The following is a 21,392-nucleotide window of genomic DNA, read 5'->3' as shown; positions in this document are numbered from 1 at the left end:
GATCCCGGTTAAATTGAGGCATATCGGGATCAGTACATTTTAGCTTAATTAAGTGGCTGCCCTATTCAGCCAGTTTCATGGAAGTAGTTAAAAAGGTATAAAAAAGACAAGCTACAGTTTAACTGAGTAACAAATTATGTACTTAAATGAACTACAGAGCAAATTAAACACTACCAATGCTATGGGTAGTTGTCTGTTGTATCGGACAATGGAAACCTGTGTGGGAGTTTTATCTGGAAAAGACACTGGGGCAGTTCCACTTTCTCAACCTCGTAAGTCCAAGTCCAACAGAATAAATGGACATTACAACCGGGGAATTCCCTGGTTGCAGTGGGTGACCATGACTTCCGTGCCTCGTCATACCCTTCGCTCTCCACGTACCATTGTAGAACTGCCTTAACATAACATTGAAAATACAGAAAATAGGTACAGGAGTAGGCAATTCGGCCCTTCGAGCCTGTATCGCCATTCAGTATGATCATGGCTGATCATCCAACTCAGAACCCTGTACCTGCTTTCTCTCCATATCCCCTGATCCCTTTAGCCACAAGGGCCATATCTAACAGCATTCCTGGCTGTTGGATCTCACCCTAGATCTCATCCGCCCGGTCTGCTGGAGCTGACTTCCTATGCTAGGACAGGCATGTCCCTATCTTCCCGGAGTATATGACCTGCCAGCTACCCTCACCCAGTTTAGCCCGCCTGTCGAAGTGGTACGTCAGAGTGTGGATGCGGTTGCATGCAAGACAGCTACATGGAGTACAGGTGAGAGCTGAGTGTCCGGTGGGGACCGAAGGTAACATGCAAGATCATTCTCATTTCCTTCATATTCTTCATAGTTTACAACTTGTTGAAGTAGTGAAATTGTTTCATTATCACTTCTGGCCGTTTATGACATTTCCAAATCTGAAAACTACAGTGAGCAAAACAGCTCTGAATTGCCTTACTGCTTATTTCTCGCCAACTATCAGTGGCAAAAATCACTGCTTTCTGAACACAAACACACGCAACGGATGCAATTTAAAAACTGTACACTCTAAGCACGGTGTCTAATGGCCACACACCATGTACGTGACTCACACTGGTTAGAGTATGTTCGGCAAGTCTCCTGCCCCAATTAAGCAGCCTATAAACAAAGAAAGTCCCAGCCATTTTCTCAGTTTGTTTTTGTTCTTTAAGAGCTGTCCCAAATAAACGGCTGCCCTGATTAACCGATGGCCCAGTAACCTCAATATACTGTATTTCATTTTCCTTTAGACTTGTGTACTGGAACTGATATTAAACAATCTTGACTTTCTCGTACCGAATAATATTGTGTACCTTTATAAAAGCTGTCACTCTATGGGTGTTCCTGTTACGTAAAGATCATATGCTCAGAACTAATACGTGATTTATACAAATGCCATGGGTTCAGTCTCACTCTATAGTTCACTACACAGTTGATTTCACAGTACGGCTGTAAAAGATGTAAACAGCCCAACTCTCTGTGTTACTGTATGTTATAAATGCCAGACCAGATCTGTGTATTACACAAATGTCGTTTGTACAACATTGCTGTGTACCATACACAGTAACTCGGTGTGGTAACTGTGTTATACATTGCTAGTCCCACTCCATCACTGTACACGGTGTAAAGGGCGTAGGCTCAGCCTGCGCCACCGATCACGAACATCTGCCGCCCGCCCCTGTAACCGCAGCCCCGCCTGTTGGGCTATTACTATCCGTTCTGCCCAGCGACTAAGCCCCGAGGAGCCGGCCGCAGCGCGGAGCCCGCTTGTTTACTCACAGCCCCGCTCCCGATGACTCAGCCGCCATGTTGTCCGGAGTCTGACGTCACCGCCCCTCCCGGTGACGTCACCGCCCCTCCCGCGACTGGCCGCGCTACGTTATGTTGGGGCAGGGGGCTCAGCGGGCTCTAGGACGGGGCATGTCCCAACGGTGCAAAATGGAAAAAGGTGGGTCTTGCTCTGTTTAGAAAACTGACCAAACGGAGTGGCTTTTACTTCTCTCGTACTTAATCGCCCATTCCGTTTATTTGCAGCCGCCCTCCCCTCCGTGGTAATTCCTACTATGGTGGCGCTTCCCGAAATCCGGCCGATGCGGAGATAGAGCGGTAAATCGTGGCGTCATCGATGATACAATGGCACCACTGGCTATAACGTGACGTCAGTGACTGCACAACTTGGATCTTGCTACGGGTTGGTTCTTTTACTGACGTAGTCTGTGCTGCTCAATAAGAGCCTCAGCTCTTAAAACTTTAAAGTATATTTTTAATTTGCTTAAGGTTTCTATCTTTACCATCGTTTAAACCGTTCAGTTTCAGATTCCTTCTACACTCTGCATAACAATTATTCATTTGTAGCTCCTCTGGAAAAAAATATTTCCTTTCAATTAACTCAAAATAAGCCTTTCCAAATTTTTCATGTTTAAGTCTCTTGTCAGCTTTCTCAGTTCCAAAGAAAACAACCTTCACTAATCCAGTCTCTATTTCGTACTATTGTTCTGTCCTGACAGCATCCTTGCTAATCACATCCACATCTTTGCACAATGGAGGTTTGTAATTTGTCAATTATGTTTATTGGAACTGTACAGATCATAATCTGTAGTCTAACCAGAACATAACCTCCCTGCTTTTATATACTATGCCTCGCCTAATAAAGGAACTATCCCCTTTATCTTTTTAATTACCTTATTGACTGGTCCTGCTACTTTTAAGATCTTTGGATCACTTGAGGGTCCCTTTGTTTCTGAGTACTCCTCTTAGCCAGTCCCATCGAGGACACATCCTTCTCCACTATGGAGGATGTCTTAAAGAGGTGATGTCCTGAGAAGGTGGGATCCATTATTGAAGCCCCTTACCCATGCCCTCTTCACATTACTGCCATCAGGGAGGCGACGCATGAATCTAAAGATCAACACTCAATGTTTTTCCCCTCCGCCACTAGATTTCTGACTGGTCCATGAACACTACCTCACTATTCCCTCTTTTGCACTATTTTTGTAACTTATTAGTAAATGTTTTGTCTTGGCTCTGTACTGCTGCTGCAGAACAACAAATTTTACATCATCAGTGATGATAAACCTGATTCTGATTCCATTGTATATTTGGACCTTCCCAAATAGATCCAACCTTCTCTGGATTAAATTCTATTTGCCAGTACCCTGCTAAATGATGATTTCATCTATATTTTCCTGCAGGTTAAAGCTTTCTTCCCAAACTGCTAAGTTTGATATCATTTGCAATCTTTATCATACCTCCTATGTTTTGGTTTAAATTGTTAATATGTGCAACAGAAGTAAAGGGCCAAATGCTGAGCCTTGTAGGATGTCAATGGCAGCAACCTTCCAACTGCAGAAGCACTTGTCAGCGATGTCCCCTTTGCATTCTGCCACTGAGCCAATTCTGGATCCAGGTTGCCACTCTCTGTTAGATCCCACAGACTTCTAAATTTTTGTCAGGCTGCCATGTCATGGTTCATAGAGTCATAGTCATAGAGAACTACAGGCCTTTCAGTCCATTTGTGCCAAACCATTATTCTGCCTAGTCCCATCTACCTGAACCTGGACCATAGCCCTCCCATCCAAATCTTCTCTTAAATGTTGAAATCAAACCTGCATTCACCACTTTCACTGGCAGTTCATTCCACACCTCACCACCCTCTGAGCAAAGAAGTTGCCCCTCATGTTTCCCTTAAATACCTCACCTTTCCTTCTTAACCCATGACCTCCAATTTGAGTTTCACCCCAATCTCGGTGGAAAAAGCCAGTTTGTATTTACCCGATCTATAGCCTCATAATTTTGTATACCTCTGTCAATTCTCCCCTCAATCTTCTATGTTCCAAAAAAGTAAAGTCTGAATCTATTCAGTCTTTCCTTATAACTCTGGTCCAGAAACAACCTTGTAAAATTTCTCTGTATTTTTTCAACCTTATTTACAACTGCACACAATGTTCCAAATTGGGCCTTATCAACGTCTTATTACAACTTCAACATAACATTCCTACTCCTGTACTCAATACTTTGAGTTACGAAGGCCAATGTGCCAAAAGCTCTCTTTACAACCTTATCTACCTGTGATGGCATCTTTGAGGAATTATGGATCTGTATTCCCAGATCCCTCTGTTCTACCATGTTCTGCAGTGCCCTACCACTCACTATGTAAGTCCTACTCTGGTTTATCCTCCCAAAGTGCAACACTTGTCAGCATTAAATTTCATCTGCCATTTTTCCAGCTGGTCCAGATTCTGCTGCAAGTTTTAATAGTTCTCCTTGTTGTTCACCACACCCCCCAGTCTTGGCGATTGCAATTACTGCTGCAATTGGCAATTATGAGCCTTTGCTAAAATCCATATAAACTACATCAAACAGACTGTCCTCATCAACCCCTTTGTTCCCTCCTCAAAATATTCCACAAACTTAAGCATGCCTCTGGGCCTCTGTACCTCCCTCTGCAATTGGATCCTCGACTTCCTAACCGGAAGACCACAATCTGTGCAGATTGGTGATAACATCTCCTCCTCACTGACAATCAAAACCAGCGCACCTCAAGGGTGTGTGCTTAGCTGACTGCTTTACTTTCTGTATACCCATGACTGTGTGGTTAGGCATAGCTCAAATACCATCTATAAATTTGCTGACAATACAACCATTGTTGGTAGAATCTCAAGTGGTGATGAGAGGGCATATAGGAGTGAGATATGCCAACTACTGGAGTGGTGCCACCGCAACAATCTGGAACTCAACATCAATAAGATGAAAGAGTTGATTGTGTTCTTCTGGAAGGATAAGATGAAGGAACACATACCAATCCTCATAGAGGGGTCAGAAGTAGAGAGAGTGAGCAGTTTCAAGTTGCTGGGTGTCAAGATCTGTGAGGATCTAACTTGGTCCCACCATATTGATGCAATTATAAAGAAGGCAAGACAGTTGCTATACTTTATTAGGAGTTTGAAGAGATTTGGTATGTCAACAAATACACTCAAAAACTTATATAGATGTACTGTGGAGAGTATTCTGAGAGGCTGCATAACTGTCTGGTATGGGAGTGGGGTGCTACTGCACAAGACCGAAAAAAGCTGCAGAGGATTGTAAATTTAGTTAGCTCCATCTTAGGTACTAGCCTACAAAGTACCCAGGACATCTTCAAGGAGCGGTGTCTCAGAAAGGCAGTGTCCATTATTAAGGACATTCAGCACCCAGCACTTTTCTCACTGTTACCATCAGATAAGAGGTACCGAAGCCTGAAGGCACACACTCAGTGATTCAGGAACAGCTTCTACCCCTCTGCCATCCCACTCCTAAATGGATATTGAACCCTTGGACTCTACCTCACTTTATTTTAATATATAGTATTTCTGGTTTTTTGCACAATTTTTAATCTATTCAATATCCGTAAACTGTAAAAGTAAACTGTAAAAATCCATAAAAGTATACTGAATAAAATTCACTTACTCATTTATTATTATTTTTTATCTTCTATGTTATGTATTGCATTGAACTGCTGCTACTAACTCAACAAATTTCATATCACATTCTGGTGATAATAAACCTGATTCTGACTATCTTTGATGCAAGGTCATTAAACGGAAACATATTGATTTCATTTATTAACAACTGTTTTGGATACTGCTGGATTGTTCACAAATCTTTCTGATGTAGTACTACTTCCTCCCTTTCTTACCCTACTTCTTACCCTGTCATGTGCATATCACTTCCATATCATTCTCTGGGGAAAAAAATTGATTCTTTAACTTCATATTTTTGGTCCCAACAATGGAAGAGGAATCAAAATGATGGAAACACTCAGCAGAACAGTCATTACTAAAGAAAAGAAGGAAGTTAAGCTGGTGATATAGATCTTTCCATTGAAAATTGAATGGAAGTCGCACACCTGATGTCTAAACTCATCTATGGAGATTGACTGACTTGATGAGTATTACAAGCATTTTCTATTTTAGCTACAGATTTAAAGAATCTGCAATGTTTTTATTAAAATAGTTTTGTCTTGTCATATTATTGCCCAAATGAAATGAATATTTGTTGTTCCATTTTGGAAATGTTTAACCCTCCAAACAGGCTCCTATCATCCCTGTTGGGCCTTGCGTAGGACTCATTTTGCCTGCTTTTGTTGGGGCAGGCTTGCATAATATTTTTGTTATAGTCATTCATATGCACATATGTCATTGTAGATATTTTGTTAAATGATGATTATTAGAAGGGACTGTGCTCCTATATGTCCAACCTTGTATATGTCTCAGTAACGGTGAGATGCAACAGAGCATTACAAGTTATGGAGAATGGATAGGCCTGACCTCCAGTCAATAGGATAATTGTCAATTACAAAGCTGTGTCCTCTGGTTACCAATTATCCTGCTATTAGAAGTGGTTTGTGTTTCTTTATCATTGCCCCTCATCATCTTGAACATCTCTCTTAAATCCAGCCACATATTTTTCTCTCTATATCCTGTAATTGCTCAGTAAACCATCTTCCTTATTCTGCTCAGAATTTGGCACAATACTCCTCCAGCTGAGGCCGAATCGATGCTTTACAAAGTTCTGCCATTCATTGTTTCTATGAATATTTCATGTGTTTTCTGGGCAAAGCGATTTGGTTATCAAACTAGATCATCTGAATTGAGAGAGAAAAACGTATTGAGAGTCATGATCAAGTATCACCTTGTAATGAAAGGAATGGGTTGCCTATGGATTGAGACTTTTATTCCAGTTAGCTGGATTAGGGAGAATCAGGGGTAAATTGTGTGAAAACTTTCAGTGTGATTCCTTTTGCAGAGGTTCCAGAACTAGCTGCTATCTCATGCCAGTGGGAGCTGATTCACTATATTCCTTCAAGAGAGAGCACCTTCATCTTTTAATGAGATCACCATTACAAAACCAGAATAATTAGTGTTGGAGCAATCTTCTGAACTTGTGATGTCAAAGAGGAATATTACCATCTGGCGTAAGATTTTTAAAATTTTTTTTGTCTGTTCTCCAAAAACTACATGGTTTTGGGTGGGTTGCAGAGTATATATTGTTAAATTCTAGATAGTGTAAATACATAGGACAGGCTGGATTGAACATTCTGCCATTCTTTCTCTCTCTTCAGCACTACAGTTAAGTTTGTGTGTACTTTGTCATCCTTTGGACTAGCAGAGAAAGGCATGATATGGATGGATGTGTATTTCTGATGCTGAAGGCACATTGCCACCCTCCTACAAGAGGACATTAGATCCATAGCTCCAGCAAGTTTTGAAATATTTCAGTTATGAAATCAGAACAGGCATGTCAAAACATCAGAATTCCTCTGATACCCTGAAATTTGTTATTAAACAGAGAACATACTAACTACGGTGATGTTCGAGATTCCAGATGGTGGTGCTATTGTGTTATTAGTTGTGTGTTTGCTTCGTGTGCACAAATTACATTTGCTCATTTTAATATAGTATGAATTATTGTGCGCTATCCAGGATTTATTAGAACAAATGGCCGCTCCAGTAAACCCAACCCTTCCCTCCCCCTTCACCCCCCATCTGGAAATGGCACGCTTCTCTGATAAGTATCCTTGAGGTGATTTGATTGGTGTGCCTGAAATCTACATTGATCTACATTTTGTGACCTGTTGAGCTTTTTTCCCCCTCTATTTATAAGTGTAATTATGCAGAGATAGATGGCATGTATTATTGTTATATCTTGCTGCCATTTTAACTAAGGGAAAGCTGGCCTTTGCTCACTGCCTGAATAGTGCAAACTGAAACATTCAGAGCTCGATGTTCTATAAAAGCTTGCACTGTTGCTGCACTGTAGGTGTACGTCGCATGGATTTGTTGCTTACCTCCATTTTCTCGAGGATGTTGAAAATGTAATACAGGTGACTACCCCCGCCACACACACACACACACACCCGACACACATCAATTTTATAGCCATCTGAGTTTCAGAAGTACACTCTCTTGAAATGCACACATCACTGCACAGAAAATTTGAGAAACAGAATTAAATTTACTCCCTCAGAATTCGTGTGAAAAAACAAGTTAAAAGATTGGTATACAAATAGATGACACTACATTGTGTTATGAAAAATCCCAGTAAGTGATTTTATTCTGAGGGCTCAAGATTCCTTAATATTTAATTTCAATTTAGTCTTATTTATGTTTATGCAGGTATTTGGTGAGCCTAATTTATTTTTGTACTTATTATTTATTTCTTTGCTGTTTTTAAGTGAAACCTCCCTGGTTTCCTTGGCTGTGTAAGTCTAGGGAAAACACTTTTCGGTCGTTCAAACTCGTGAAACTGAAATGGCTCTTCCAGCCCAAACCGCGGTTTGTGTGGATGCTGGGTAATTTGCTACCCTGTTACAAATTAGTGCCACAAAATGACAGACAGTACGCTGCATACGATTAAAGGAATTATATTTATGAATCTTAACTAAAGGTTTAGTAAAGAAAACAAAAAGAAAGGGGCCCATTTTAATTGGACAGTCAAGTGTGCACAAGTTGGACCTTATCTTGAACTTCTCAGTCACTCATGTGCTGGGCCCTCGATCTGCATGGAAGCACACAACACCTTCCAAACATTGCTCACAGTCCATCTCAAACAAATGGGTCTCCCACCAGATCGTATCCTACGACTGGTTCACCCCAGTGTCTTCTCCCTTCATCTCCCGCCGAAACAAAAAAAACCCAAGACCAACCTTAGTGTTCCTCACCAAGAAAACCTCCCCCTAACTAGATGGCACACATTCCACGTCATCCCTCATCTTCAACAATAACCCAAACAGGCTGAAAGCAGAACGGACTGCTCTTACAGAACTGCGAAATGAAACACCTACTGCATAACAGTAAAGATGTGAACCAGGGCATTGCATGGGGATAACAGAATGCAATTAAAATTCTGAAAAGGATTGTACTGTAGCGGTGTGCTACACGCAGCGCTAAAATTACGACACGGAGTCGGTAACTGCAGTCGAAGGAAAAAACTTTATTCGAAATCCTCAGCCTCACTTTTAAGCCTCTCTCGACCTGCCCCCCGTGGCGCAGAGGCTCCAAAGCTCTGTGCTCGCAAACCCCCATAGGCTATCTAATTGTGAGCCGGTTCGGATGTGCCAGGAAATGGCCACAGTACAATATTTTTTTTAAAAGTTCCTGAGGAGACATTGGAGTATGTAGAGGGAGAGAGAGTTTAGAAGAAGCAATCAGAGCAGTTGGCACATTTTTTTTGTGTGCCACACTTCCCAAGGAAACATTGGATTGGGTGCAATCAGGCACTTTGGAATTGCAATAAAAAGAAGTTGTGTTTCGGTGGATCAGCCATTCTGGGAGTGACCATTGTGTAGGTGCACCAGTGTTAGAGTGGGGAGTTGTGGCTTTGGTTCATCGAGGCTTCAACAAGGACAGGCCCTAGGCAGGCTTTTTCGTATTTGTTCTTTTTCTTATTGAATACTTAGAGCAGTAGGGATGCCAGGTAGGATAGCTGAATGCTCCTCTTGTGGCATCTGGGAAGGCAGAGAGACCTCCAGTGTCTCTGATGACACTGATGAGAAGTGCATCCAGCTGCCCCTTCAAAAAGACCGTGTTAAGGAGTTGGAACTGGAACCAGATGAACTCCAGATCACTTGGGAAGCTGAGGAGTCGATAGGTAGGTTGTAACAGCCAAGGTGCAGGACACAGAATTTAGAATTTATTTATATCTTGCATCCATCCCACAATGTGAGGGAGTAAAAATCTTTGCATTATGTCTCCGTTGCAATATACAGAGATGTGAATATAAAAATCTAATGGCTTGTTGAAAGGATCTGTCCCATAGCCTGTTGGTCCTGGCTTCAATGTTGCAGTACCGTTTACAGACAGAAGTTTATGGATGGGGTGACTGGTGTCTCCGATGATCTTCTTTCTGCACCTGCTGCTATAAGTGTCCTCTCCTCAACAGAGTGGAGTTCACATCCACAGATGCGCTGGGCTGACTGTACCACTCTCTGCAGTGCCCAGTGATTAAGGTTGGTAATTGAGTGACCATCAAGAGAAGGGGGATAGGCAGCCAGTGCAGAGTACCCCTGTGGCTATTCCCCTGAACAATAGGTGTACCGTTTTGTTTACTGTTGGGGGAGGAATGGCCTGGCAGAGGAAAGCCACAGCGGTCAGGTCTCTGGCTCTGTGACTCAGGGGGTAGCTGTAGCGATAGGGAATTCATTGGTTAGAGGAAGAGAAAGAAGGTTCTGTGGATGAGAACAAGATTCCTGGACGGTCTGTTGCCCCGCGGATGCCAGGGTCCAGGACATCTCAGATCAAGTCCACAGCATTCTTGAGTGGGAGGTTCATCAGACAGCGGTCAAAGTCCATGCTGGTATCAGTGACATGGGAAGAAGGAGGGATGAGGTTCTGCAAAGTGAGTTTAGGGAGTTAGATGTGAAGTTAAAGGACGGGACCTCCAGGGTTGCTACCCATACCATTTGCTAGTGAGGCCAGAAATAAGAAGATCGGACAGTTTAACACATGGCTAAGGAGATGATACAGGAGGAAGGGCTTCAGATTTTTGGATCATTAGATTCTCTTCCAGGGAAGGTGGGACCTGTACATAAGGGGCAGTTTGCTCCTGAACTGGAAGGGGACTACTTTCTTAGCAGGAAGGTTTGCTAGTGCTATGCGGTTGTTGGATTTAAACAGGAGTTACAGGGGTATGGAAACAGAAGTGCCAGAACAATTGTAGAGAAAGATGTTGTTAAGCCTACATACAAAGTTGGGAATCAATAAGTTGAGCATGGTTCTAAGCTGCATAAATTTCAATACAAGGGGTATTGTAGGAAAGGTGGATGAACGTACGGCATGGGTCAGCACTTGGAATTATGACATTGTAGCCACTTGTAAGACATGATAGCAGGAGGGGCAGGACTGGTATAGCAATGTTACAGGGTTCCATTGTTTTAAACGTGATTATAGCGAGAGGGATTAAAGGGCATGGGCTGCCATTGCTAGTCAGGGAAAATGTCACAACAGTGCTCAGACTGAACAGACTGGAGAGCTCATTTAGTAAGGCTTTATGGTTCGAACGGGGGAAAAAGAAAGGTATAACCAGGTTAATGGGATTATATTATAGACCTCCCAACAGTCTGCAAGATTTGGAGAAGCAAATTTGCAGAGAGATCACAGACTGTTGCAAGAAACATAAGATTGTGATCGTAGTTGATTTTAGCTTTCTGCATATTGACTAGGGACTCCCATACTGTAAAGGGACTGGATGGAAAATAGATTGTCTAATGTGCTCATGAAATTGAAGGCTTTGTGGCAAAGTTTGGTGGGGATAGGTTGTGCTGAGGAAGCAATGTGATTGTAGCAGAACTTAGACAAATTGGAATAATGGGCAAAAAAAAGTGGCAGATGGAATACAGTGTTGAGAAATGTATGATAATGCATTTTGGTAAAAGTGTAGATTATTATCTAAATGGGGAGAAGGTTCAAACATCAGAGATGCAGAGAGTCTGAGTCCTCATGCAAGACTTCTAGAAGATGAACTTACAGGTTGAGTCTGTGATCAAGAAGGCAAATGCAATGTTGGCATTTATTTCAAGGGGAATAGAATATAAAAGCAAGGAGATAATGCTGAGGCTTTAAAAGATACTAATCAGGCTGCCCTTGGAGTATCGTCTACAGCTTTGGGCGCCAAATCACAGAAAGGATGTGCTGTCATTGTAGAGAGTCCAGAGGAGGTTCGTGAGGATGATTCCAGGGTCAACATATGAGGAGTGTTTGGCCGCTCACTGGAATTTAGAAGAATGTGTGGGGATCTCATTAAAACCTAACAAATGTTGAAAGGACTAGATAGGGTGGATGTGGAGAGTTTGTTTCCTATGGTGGGGGTAACCAGAAATAGAGGGCATAGCCTCAAAATTGAGGGGTGAACTTTTAGAATGGAGGTAAGGAGGTGCTTTTTCTAGCCAGAGTGGTGAAGCTGTGGAGTGCTCTACCACAGTCTGCAGTGGAGATCAATTCCATGGGTATATTTAAGGTGGAAGTTGATAGTTTCCTGAACAAGACAGGGCATCAAAGGTTATGACAAGAAAGTAGGTGTATGGGGCTGAGTGGGTTCCAGGATCAGCCATGATGGAATGGTGGAACAGATTCAATAGGCTGAATGGCTTAATTCTGTTCCTGTCTTATCATCTTATGGTCTTAAGTTTCCTTAATCAGTACAAATAAGTTACAAATAGAGAGAGTGTGATTACAGATCTCCTATTAGGGAATGGGACATGGCAGGTGACAGAAGTTTGTGTAGGAGAACACTTTGCATCTAGTGATCATAATGCTATTAGTTTCAAGGTAATTATGGATAAGAATAGGTCTGGCCCTGTGGTTGAGATTTACTAATTGGGGAAAGGCCAATTTTGATGGTATCAGAAAGAATCTGGCAAGTGTATAATGGGGCAGGTTGTTTTTTGACGAAGATGTACTTGGTAAGTGGGAGGCCTTCAAAAGTGAAATTTTGGGAGTACACAATCTGTATGTGTTGTGTCTGCACAACTACATATCGATTAAATAAGCACGCATGTGGGATATGGCTTTAACTGGTGTATTCACTTTGCGTGTGAGAGAGAACAATGTGCATGCATAGACAACAAACCACATGCAGACAACAGATCAATATGTAGTGCTAAGGGGGGGGGGGCATTGTTCTAAATGAAATAGATCCATACATTACACTTCCTCCCATCTAGATTAATGCAACATAAAACTGTCTATGTAAAAAACATTGAATTTCCCTTTCATAAACCTATATTCCAAATAAACATGCTTTCACAATAACAGTCCATAACTAGGTTCACAGTTCTAAAGGTTCAGTCTTTTGAGAAGCACTCTGTTTCCTTCAGGGTAGCGCCTGTGGAGTGGCATCAGATTTGGGAGGAGTCTCGTTAACAATAACATTCTTGTTGTGCCTGTGGGCCTGTGGAGTGGCATCAGGGTTGGTAGGTGTCTTATCTAAGACAACATTCTCAGTTTCAAGTGTCATGTTGCTGTCAGTGACATGATCATCACTGAGAGGCAAGTCCGGTGACTGTGTTCGCCTTGTTGGATGCAATCATCTTGGGTGAGCATCCAGTATCTGGTCCACATGACGTCTCCATGTCTGATCTCCAACATCCACTGTGTACATCAGTGGTCCAGATCTTGTAGCTATCCTACCGGGTGTCCACTTGTCTTCTCAGTAATCACATGCTAGGAATTCCTGTCCAATCTCACAGCACTTTGCTGCTTCACTTGGTAACTGGCTGAATTGTTTATTCTGCACTTCCCTCGGTAGATCTGGTTTCATGAAGTCTATGTGAGATCTCAGAATCCTGTTCATGAACAGCATTGCAGGTGTTTGATTTGTCACTGCATGAACTGAGTTCAGATACACAAAAAGGAAGTTGTCCACCTTGTGCTGTAGAAGAATATCCTCCTTGTCCATTGCTTTAATGGACTTCTTGAAAGTTTGGATAAACTTTCAGCTAACTCATTCATTGCTGAGTGGTGAAGAGCTGTCTTGAAATGTCTGATGCCATTTTTCTTCATGAACAGTCGGAACTCTTCTGATGTGTATTGTGGTCTGTTGTCACTCACAGTTTGTTCTGGTAAGCCGTTTCTGGCAAAGATAGGGTGGAGACAGTCTTTGAAGAGGTGGTTGACTTCATTGGTATAACCTCTGGCCACTGAATGAGCATCCACAGCAATCAGAAACATTGAGTCCATGAGTGGTCCAGCAATGCTTGGGAGAACAGGTGGTAGTAGTTTACAAGGCCCAAGTGTGATCTGAGTTGTAACATATTTTTCAGTTTGGGTACCTGTAGCACTGCTTCGGTCTTCTCTTGTGACTTATGTAAGCCATGCTTGTCAATGACATGTCCACAATATTAGACTTCATTCTTGAAAAACCCACATTTCTCTCACTTTGCTCATAGACCACACTCATTCAGCCTGGTTACCAAGGTTCTGGAGGTGACCTTTGTCATTTTTCCCAGTCATGATGATATCATCAAGGTAACATTATGTTCCTGGGATATCTTGGAGCTCTTGATCCATTGCCCTTTGCCAAATTGCTGGAGCTGATGCGATGCCAAAGATGATACTGTAACAGTTCCTTGTGAGTGTTGATTGTGAGGAACTTCCTGCTTGACTCCTCAATCTCCACTTGTAATAAGTCAATCTTTGAAACCCTCTCCCCACCTGCCAAAGACGCAAGAATGTCTTCTATTCATGTCAGGGGATACTGCACAGTTCACAGCACCAGGTTGATGCTCACCTTGAAATTCCCACATATGGAAATGGCTCCAGTCATTCCTTTCATGATTACCGGGGCAACATGGTCCATTTGCTCCACTCAATCTTGGAGAGATTTCCAGACGCCTCCAAGATCTGCAGTTCAGCATCCATTTTAGGACGCCGTGCCCTGGATACGCTTGTGGAATCTTGGTGTTGCTACTTCATTCAGTTCAATTGACCTTCATGCCTTGGAGTTTACCGATCTTCTTCTCATTAGCATTAAGCAGCTGTGCCAGTCTCTGGTTAGTGCTACCATTTCAGCAGTTCTTGCCTGTTGATGCCACATTGAGAGTTCTGATCGAGTGCCAGTCTAGTTGGATTTTTCGCAAACTCTCCCGTCCAAAAAGTGCTGGCTCTCCACTTTCAATACACAAGGTTCTAACTGCTGTGCTTGGCCTCCATACATCAAATTCACCTTCAGTTTGCCTTTGGGAGACATCTTTTCACTTGTGTAGGCCCTTAGCATCACTGAGGTCTTCTCTAACAGTCTGTTGTAGTCAGCCCCTGGAACTCAGCTGACCCTGTATCCAGTTGCATTTCCAGTTTTATGCCAGGCGCAGTTACTGTGATCCCTATTATACTGCAATCTGCTTCAGTAATACTATGCAGTTCTAGGCATGACAGCTTACATTTATCAGACTCTATGTTGTCTGATCCTGTTTTACATTTGGTAACTTTAAAGCATTTGCTTAGTTTTGTGTTTGAGACTTCACCTGGCTGCACTTCTTGTCTGCCTGGCACATCCTCTCTCTCTGACCTTGTCTGTGACACTTCCTGCAGACTTTTTTGGTTTGAACCAACAGTCATTTGCATCATGGGAGGATCTGCCACATCGATGCAATACACACACACACAAAATGCTAGAGGAACTCAGCAGGCCAGGCAGCATCTATGGGGGGAGAAAAGTATAGCTGACATTTTGGGCCAAGACCCATCGGCAGGACTGGACGAAAAAAAAAGATGAGTAGATTTAAAAGAGAAAAACAAGGTGATAGGTGAAATCAGGAGGGGAGGCATGAGCTGGGAAGTTGATTGGTGAAAAAGATACAGGGCTGGAGAACAGGGAGTCTGATAGGAGAGGACAGAAGGCCATGGAAGAAAGAAAAGGGCGGAGGAGCACCAGAGGGAGGTGATGGGCAGGCAAGGATATAAAGTGAGGTGGGGAAAAGGCCAAGGGGGGGGGGCATTACTGGAAGTTCAATGCCATCAGGCTGGAAGCTACCCAGATGGAGTATAAAGTTTTGAACAACTGATCAATACATAATGCTAAGGGTCGGGGGGTGGGGTCATTGCTTTAAAAGAAATAGATCCATACTTTACAGTATGTTCTTGTCAGAATAAAAGACAAGGATAGCAAGTTTAGGGAACCTCGGTTTTTGATATTGAGGCCTAGGTTAAGATAAGGAAGGAGGCGCAGAGCAGGTATAGGCAGGTGGAACAAATGAGGTTCTTGAAGACAAATGCAGGCAGGCTTTTTCCTCTGAGGTCGGATGGGACGACAATAGATGTCATGGATTAAGGGTAAAATGTGAAAAGTTTATGGGGAACACGAGGAGGAACTTATTGACTCAGAAGGTGGTGAGAGAGTGTGGAATGAGCCGCCAGTGTAGTTGTGAATGTGGGGTCGATTTCAACCTTAAGGAGAAATTTGGAATGGTACTAGGATGGGAGGGGTATGGAGGGCCATGTTCCGGGGGCAGGTTAATGGGACTAGGCAGATTAATGTTGTGGCACAGACTAGATGAGCCAAATGACATGTCTGTGCTGTAGTGTTTTATGACTTGTAAGTACTTTTTCCTGGGAGCACAACCCCACCCTTGCCCTTCTTTCAGAATTCCTTGGACACCTGTACTGATTGTGAACATCAATTGTTGCTCTGTTAATTTTTAGGGATTGTGCCATATAACTATCTGCTATTCATATGCACTTTACTTTGCTCTTTATCTCTCAATGTGTATAGTCATCATACTCTGCAATAGACACTGTTGGATATTAAAACCTCACTGAACGTGTATCCTTTTTACAGAGAGCAGATTTGGTTGGGCAATAAATGTTAGCCTTTCCCCTGATGCCAACATCCTGTAATTTAAAACATTTTATGAAATTAAATAAATGAGAAACTATTTTCTCACATATTCAGTGGAAGGAATGACTGATGAACTATTTGTTCTACAAGGTCTCACATTCTTCCGATTGCCTTTTTGATCTGCAGTAATGACAGGTTGCATTAAGGAATAGTGATCATGCGATTATTTCTCATTGCCAATCCAGAAAGATCACTTCTAGCAACAGATATTTTAAAAATCAATTGAGCTATCTCATTAGTATTGAGTCAGTGATTAGGAGTTGGCACGACTGTGTGGTTTCCAGTTCGTCTTTCAGACATCTCTAGGCGATTCAGTAATGGATGACTGCTTTGTAAGTGCTGAGTAATTCCTGGAGCAGAAAAATAATTTCATTTGATGATGCAGTAAGTGAATTTGGAACTTGGAATTGCATCATCATCTACTGAAGTTTCTGATTGACTCTTTGTGCGCCATTTATTGTCAAACTAAGCCAACCATGTAACAAGAAGAATCCTGGTTTACAGTGAGGCAATTAGGATGAGATTCAAGGGCGATTGAGGTGGGTGGATATGTAAACAGCAAACTACCATTTCTCAAGAAAAGCCACCAGGAGGAAGACTGGGAAGATGATGGATGTTGGAGGAACTAAACTCTAGCATGAGTCAGCACCTTCATAGTTCTGATAGAATAACAGCCTGGTATAAAATAAAGACTTGAATCTCTACTGCATGGTTCATAAACTTGGGATATGCCAAAGTACTTCCCTGCCAATTAAATACTTTGGTAGTATATTCATTGTTGATTGTGCAGAGTCTTTGAATGCAGAACCTTTTAACTTAGAATTGAGAGTGGTCTGCATTAAATTATGGATGACACCACATGCTCAGCATGAGAGGGTGTTACACTTCAATGAATAAAATGGAATTACTTTATATGAATTGGCTTCTTAATGAATGCTAACCATGTCTACCTTCCTGATGAGTCAGAATCTTATAAAAGGAATGGTGATGTTTGCTGATAGAGTGTGATGCTGCTTTTATCAAAATATTATTTTAAAAATAGCATATGGCTTGCTTCAAAGGTACACAATGTTGATGACATTGCCATTTAATACTGCAATGTAGCCCTGCTGCCTATATCTGCATTACAGTACAAGTTCCACAGATTCTGTCACTGACTCTTCAAGCGCTGGTCTGATTGGATAAGGCTATTCCTGAAACCTCACTCCAGTTGATTGTGGCAGCCTACATGAACATGATCCTTTGGAACATTTCTTTACACAAGTATTGAAATGTGCCAATAGGAATATCAAAATACAACGTATCCATTTCATCGTCTCAGGTGGTGGTGTAATCAGTGGATAGCTTATTTGACTCTAGGTCACTAGGTTACATGTTCCAGTCCCATTCCATAGACACAAGCCTGTAATTTAGGCTGAAAAAGAAGCTCTGCACTGTTGGGAGGGGTATGGCATCTTATCTTTCTTATGGGAAGATTGTGGCTTCCCAAATTCAGTCGAGTTAACCCACATTTTCTGTTTGTATCATTAGAACTGCTGTGGTCATCCATCTGTAATATTTTAAATTTTCTCAAAGTGTTAGCACTACTTAACCTGCTGGTCGTTTGCTACAACTTTGTATTTAGCAGTTATAACATTCTTTTTTTTTCTCATTAGATAGCTTTAAAGTTTCTCCATCATGTTCTCTCTTCAATTGTGTTCATTAACCTGTAAGCCAGATGTCTTATCCCAGCCTAACCCTTCTGAAACCTGTCTTGAATCTACCATAGATAGTTTCTTTTGTCCTGTCATAGTTTTCTGTTGCCTTTGTGGGGGTCAATATACTGAACAAAAGGAAGATTTCTTGATAAACAACCTGAAACATTTCTGTTTCTCTTCCCAGAAAAGCGGCCTACATTTTCCATATTATGTTTCAGATTTCCAGCATATGGAGTTTTATTTTTGGGGTTGTTTTCTGAATCCAGACAAACGGACTTCACCTTGAAATGTTAACTCTATTCCTCGCTAAGTAACAGATGCTGTGTGACCTGTTGAATGTATCCAGCATTTTTTATACCTTGCATACCAGGAAATTGTGTATTAGGACAAAAAAACTCCTTTTTTTAAGTAGTCTATTAAAGTAATTGACTGCTCCATATTCAAAAAAAAATTGTGGAGACAATTGAGTCACTTTGAACCTTCCTTCATTCTAGCATTTTACAATTTAATTAAGAACAAGAGTTACTGAGATTGGAAAACTTCCCAGTTATCTTTGTTGAAATCCATCTGCCACAATTTTGCAAACTCGCTTAATCTGTTAATGTCTCTTTGTAACTTGATGTTCCCATCTGCATCATTTATTGGTCAACTAACCTTTGTGTCAATAGAAACACGCTATTTATAGTGCTACCTAATTCATTAAATGATCTATTGGCTAGCTGAAGCTACAACCCACATGGATACCTATAAAACATCAAGAGGTATACTTTCGAAATCAAATGCTGTACATTCCATAATCTTTAACCCCCATTTGATTAACCATTTTCCTTCAGTTTTACTATGAAAGTTTAACAAGCACATTTCAGATGCCATATAAATACATGACTGTTACTTTATTTATTAACTCAAAAATAGAGTTGTTTTCATTAGATTTACCCTAATCTTTACAAATATATTACTTGTTCTCTCTGATCATTTCAGGCTTCTCTAAATAATCATTCAACCTGTCTTAGATTCCAATAACTTCCTCACAATAGCTATTAGACTATTGATTCTATAACATTCTCATGGAAGGTTGGACTTAAGTCCTTCTTAAGTAATGGAGTTGTATATGCAGTATTCCGTCGAAGATATCCACAAGACTCAATGTCTCAGGAAGGTGATATCTGTCATCAAGGATCTGCACCATTTGGATGCCATCTTCTCAAAGCTGCCATGAGGACCCACACCTCAAGATTCCACAGCAGCTTCTTCCCCACTGTCATCAGATTGTTGAACATACCTGAAAACTCCTGTTTATTTTGTCACATTGGTTATGAATAATTTATTATTTTAAGTTTTTGTTAACCAATGTATGTACTGTGCTGCTGCTGCAAAAAGCTAATTTTCATGATGTATTTACCCAGTGTATATATGCCTATGACAATGAATGTGAACTTGAATTCCTGAACGGAACTTCTGAAGATCATGGCTAGACCATCAACTTCTTCCCTTAAAACTTAAGATGGAAATTATTGGGATTTGAGTGTCTTCAGTGTGATTTATTTTAGTGTTTATTTTATCTTTAGTAAATGCTAGTTCTTGATTCATTATTATGTGGAATTTCATATACATTATTTTCCCACTTTATTAGGCACAGAACCCTACTGCTTTGCCCATCCACTTCAAGGTTTGAGGTGTTGTGCGTTTAGAAATGCTCTTTTGTACACTACTGTTGTAGTGTGTAGTTATTTGAGTTACTATCGCCTTCCTGTCAGCTTGAACGAGTTTGGCTATTTTCCTCTGACTTCTCTCATTAACAAGGTATTTTTGCCCACAGAACTGCTACTCACTGGTTGTTTTTTTTTTTGTCTCTCACAACAATTTCTGTAAATTCTAGAGATTGGTGTGCATGAAGATCTAAAAGATCAGCAGTTTCTGAGATACTCAAACTACCCCATCTGACGCCAAGAATTATTCCACAGTCAAAGCCACTTAGATGACATTTCTTCTCCATTCTGATGCTTGGGCTGAACAACAACTGAATCTCTTGACTAAGTCTGCATTCCTTTATGCATTGAAGTGCTGCCAGGTGTAACTAATAAAGTGGCAACTACGTGTATGTCATCTTCCTCTACAATGAGGGCTAACAAAATGTAGGGCATTTAAGTTTGTAAGACACACAATGCCCCAATTTTTCTTTAGCTTCTCACATTCTTTTAAGTAAAAAAATGTTCTATTAATCTTGATGTATGTTGCTTTCATGCTCATGTTAGTATTTTATGGATCTTACAGTTTGATTTATTTGTTGTTTCTTTATATCTTTCCCAGATCCTGACTTTAGTTGACTCTTGAATCAACTGTTATTTTATAAGTACAGCTCCTCCTGCTGTGGACAAGAGTATATGTATACATATCTGTCTGTCAGTGTGATTAAACTACATCTATGTCCGGCTGGAGTGTGAGTAGTTATTAGATTAGATTACTGTCACATTCACCAGGCTACAACTAAATTATATGAAACTCATTGAGTGAACAGTGCATATGTCTATGTATTTTTTGTGTGTTTGAGCTCCAGGGAGCAGAGCTGGCTTGTAATTGTCTTGGAACACTTTTTCCATTAGAATTGGGCCATGCTGTATCAGGACCATATGGTGGATGGACTGCAGTGATCACCCACGACAGAAGTACTCACCTAGAAACATCCTCCATTTTGTTGGACTAAGTTATTCTTGGCCTTGAGAATCTACCCAAGGAGAAAGAAAAGATGGTCTGTTTAGCTCATTCTATGCTTGATTGCTGCAGAAATACTCTAACTAATACTTTGTGTATTTAATATTTCAGTAATCTTGTATATACAGTATATTGGTTGATTAAGCATTCTTGTTCCTTTAAATAATTCATTACAGGTCATATGTATAAATACGAGAATTGTATACATCGTCATGTGCAACTCGCTTAAAGTAAACGAAGTTGGACCCACATTTTCGACTCCTTTGTCTTCCTGTTTAATGTTCTGAAGTTGCAAAACATAACAGAATTTACAACAAGTATTTTGCTGTTACTTTATATTTCCCTTCCTGATCTTAAATTCCTATTACTGAAATAAATGATTTGGGAGCTTAATCTGGAAACAATTGTTTAATTTATTTCCAATATTAAAAATGAGGATTTCATTGATTATTAAACACTGCACAAATTGAAGCCTTTGTTTTTAACCCACAAATGTTTAGTCTTGAGTAAGACTATAAGAAATAGGAGCAGAATTAGATTATTCAGCCCATTGCATCTGCTCTGCCATTTGTTCATGTCTGATTATTTTCCCCTTCCAACCCCATTCT

At 41.1% G+C, this 21,392-nt stretch overlaps 1 protein-coding gene and 1 long non-coding RNA gene across 2 annotated transcripts in view; one reads left to right on the top strand and one right to left on the bottom strand.

Moving 5' to 3' along the window:
* Nucleotides 1-2,046, bottom strand: part of abhd5a (abhydrolase domain containing 5a) — a 28,677-nt gene extending 26,631 nt beyond the window's left edge. Inside the window, exon 1 of the mRNA XM_059973238.1 lies at nt 1,787-2,046. Coding sequence (XP_059829221.1) covers nt 1,787-1,815 — 29 coding nt within the window. The 5' untranslated portion in view covers nt 1,816-2,046. The remainder of the gene's footprint in view (nt 1-1,786) is intronic.
* LOC132395986 (uncharacterized) lies at nt 1,821-21,024 on the top strand. Its single transcript, XR_009512802.1, has 3 exons — nt 1,821-1,955; nt 2,042-2,198; nt 20,676-21,024. It is a non-coding gene; the product is annotated as an uncharacterized LOC132395986 (long non-coding RNA).
* The last annotated feature ends 368 nt before the right edge of the window (nt 21,025-21,392 follow it).

Source organism: Hypanus sabinus, chromosome 1 (genome assembly GCF_030144855.1).
Source record: "Hypanus sabinus isolate sHypSab1 chromosome 1, sHypSab1.hap1, whole genome shotgun sequence".
Taxonomy (NCBI): Eukaryota; Metazoa; Chordata; class Chondrichthyes; order Myliobatiformes; family Dasyatidae; genus Hypanus; species Hypanus sabinus.
This window is presented reverse-complemented; position numbering and strand designations above follow the sequence as displayed.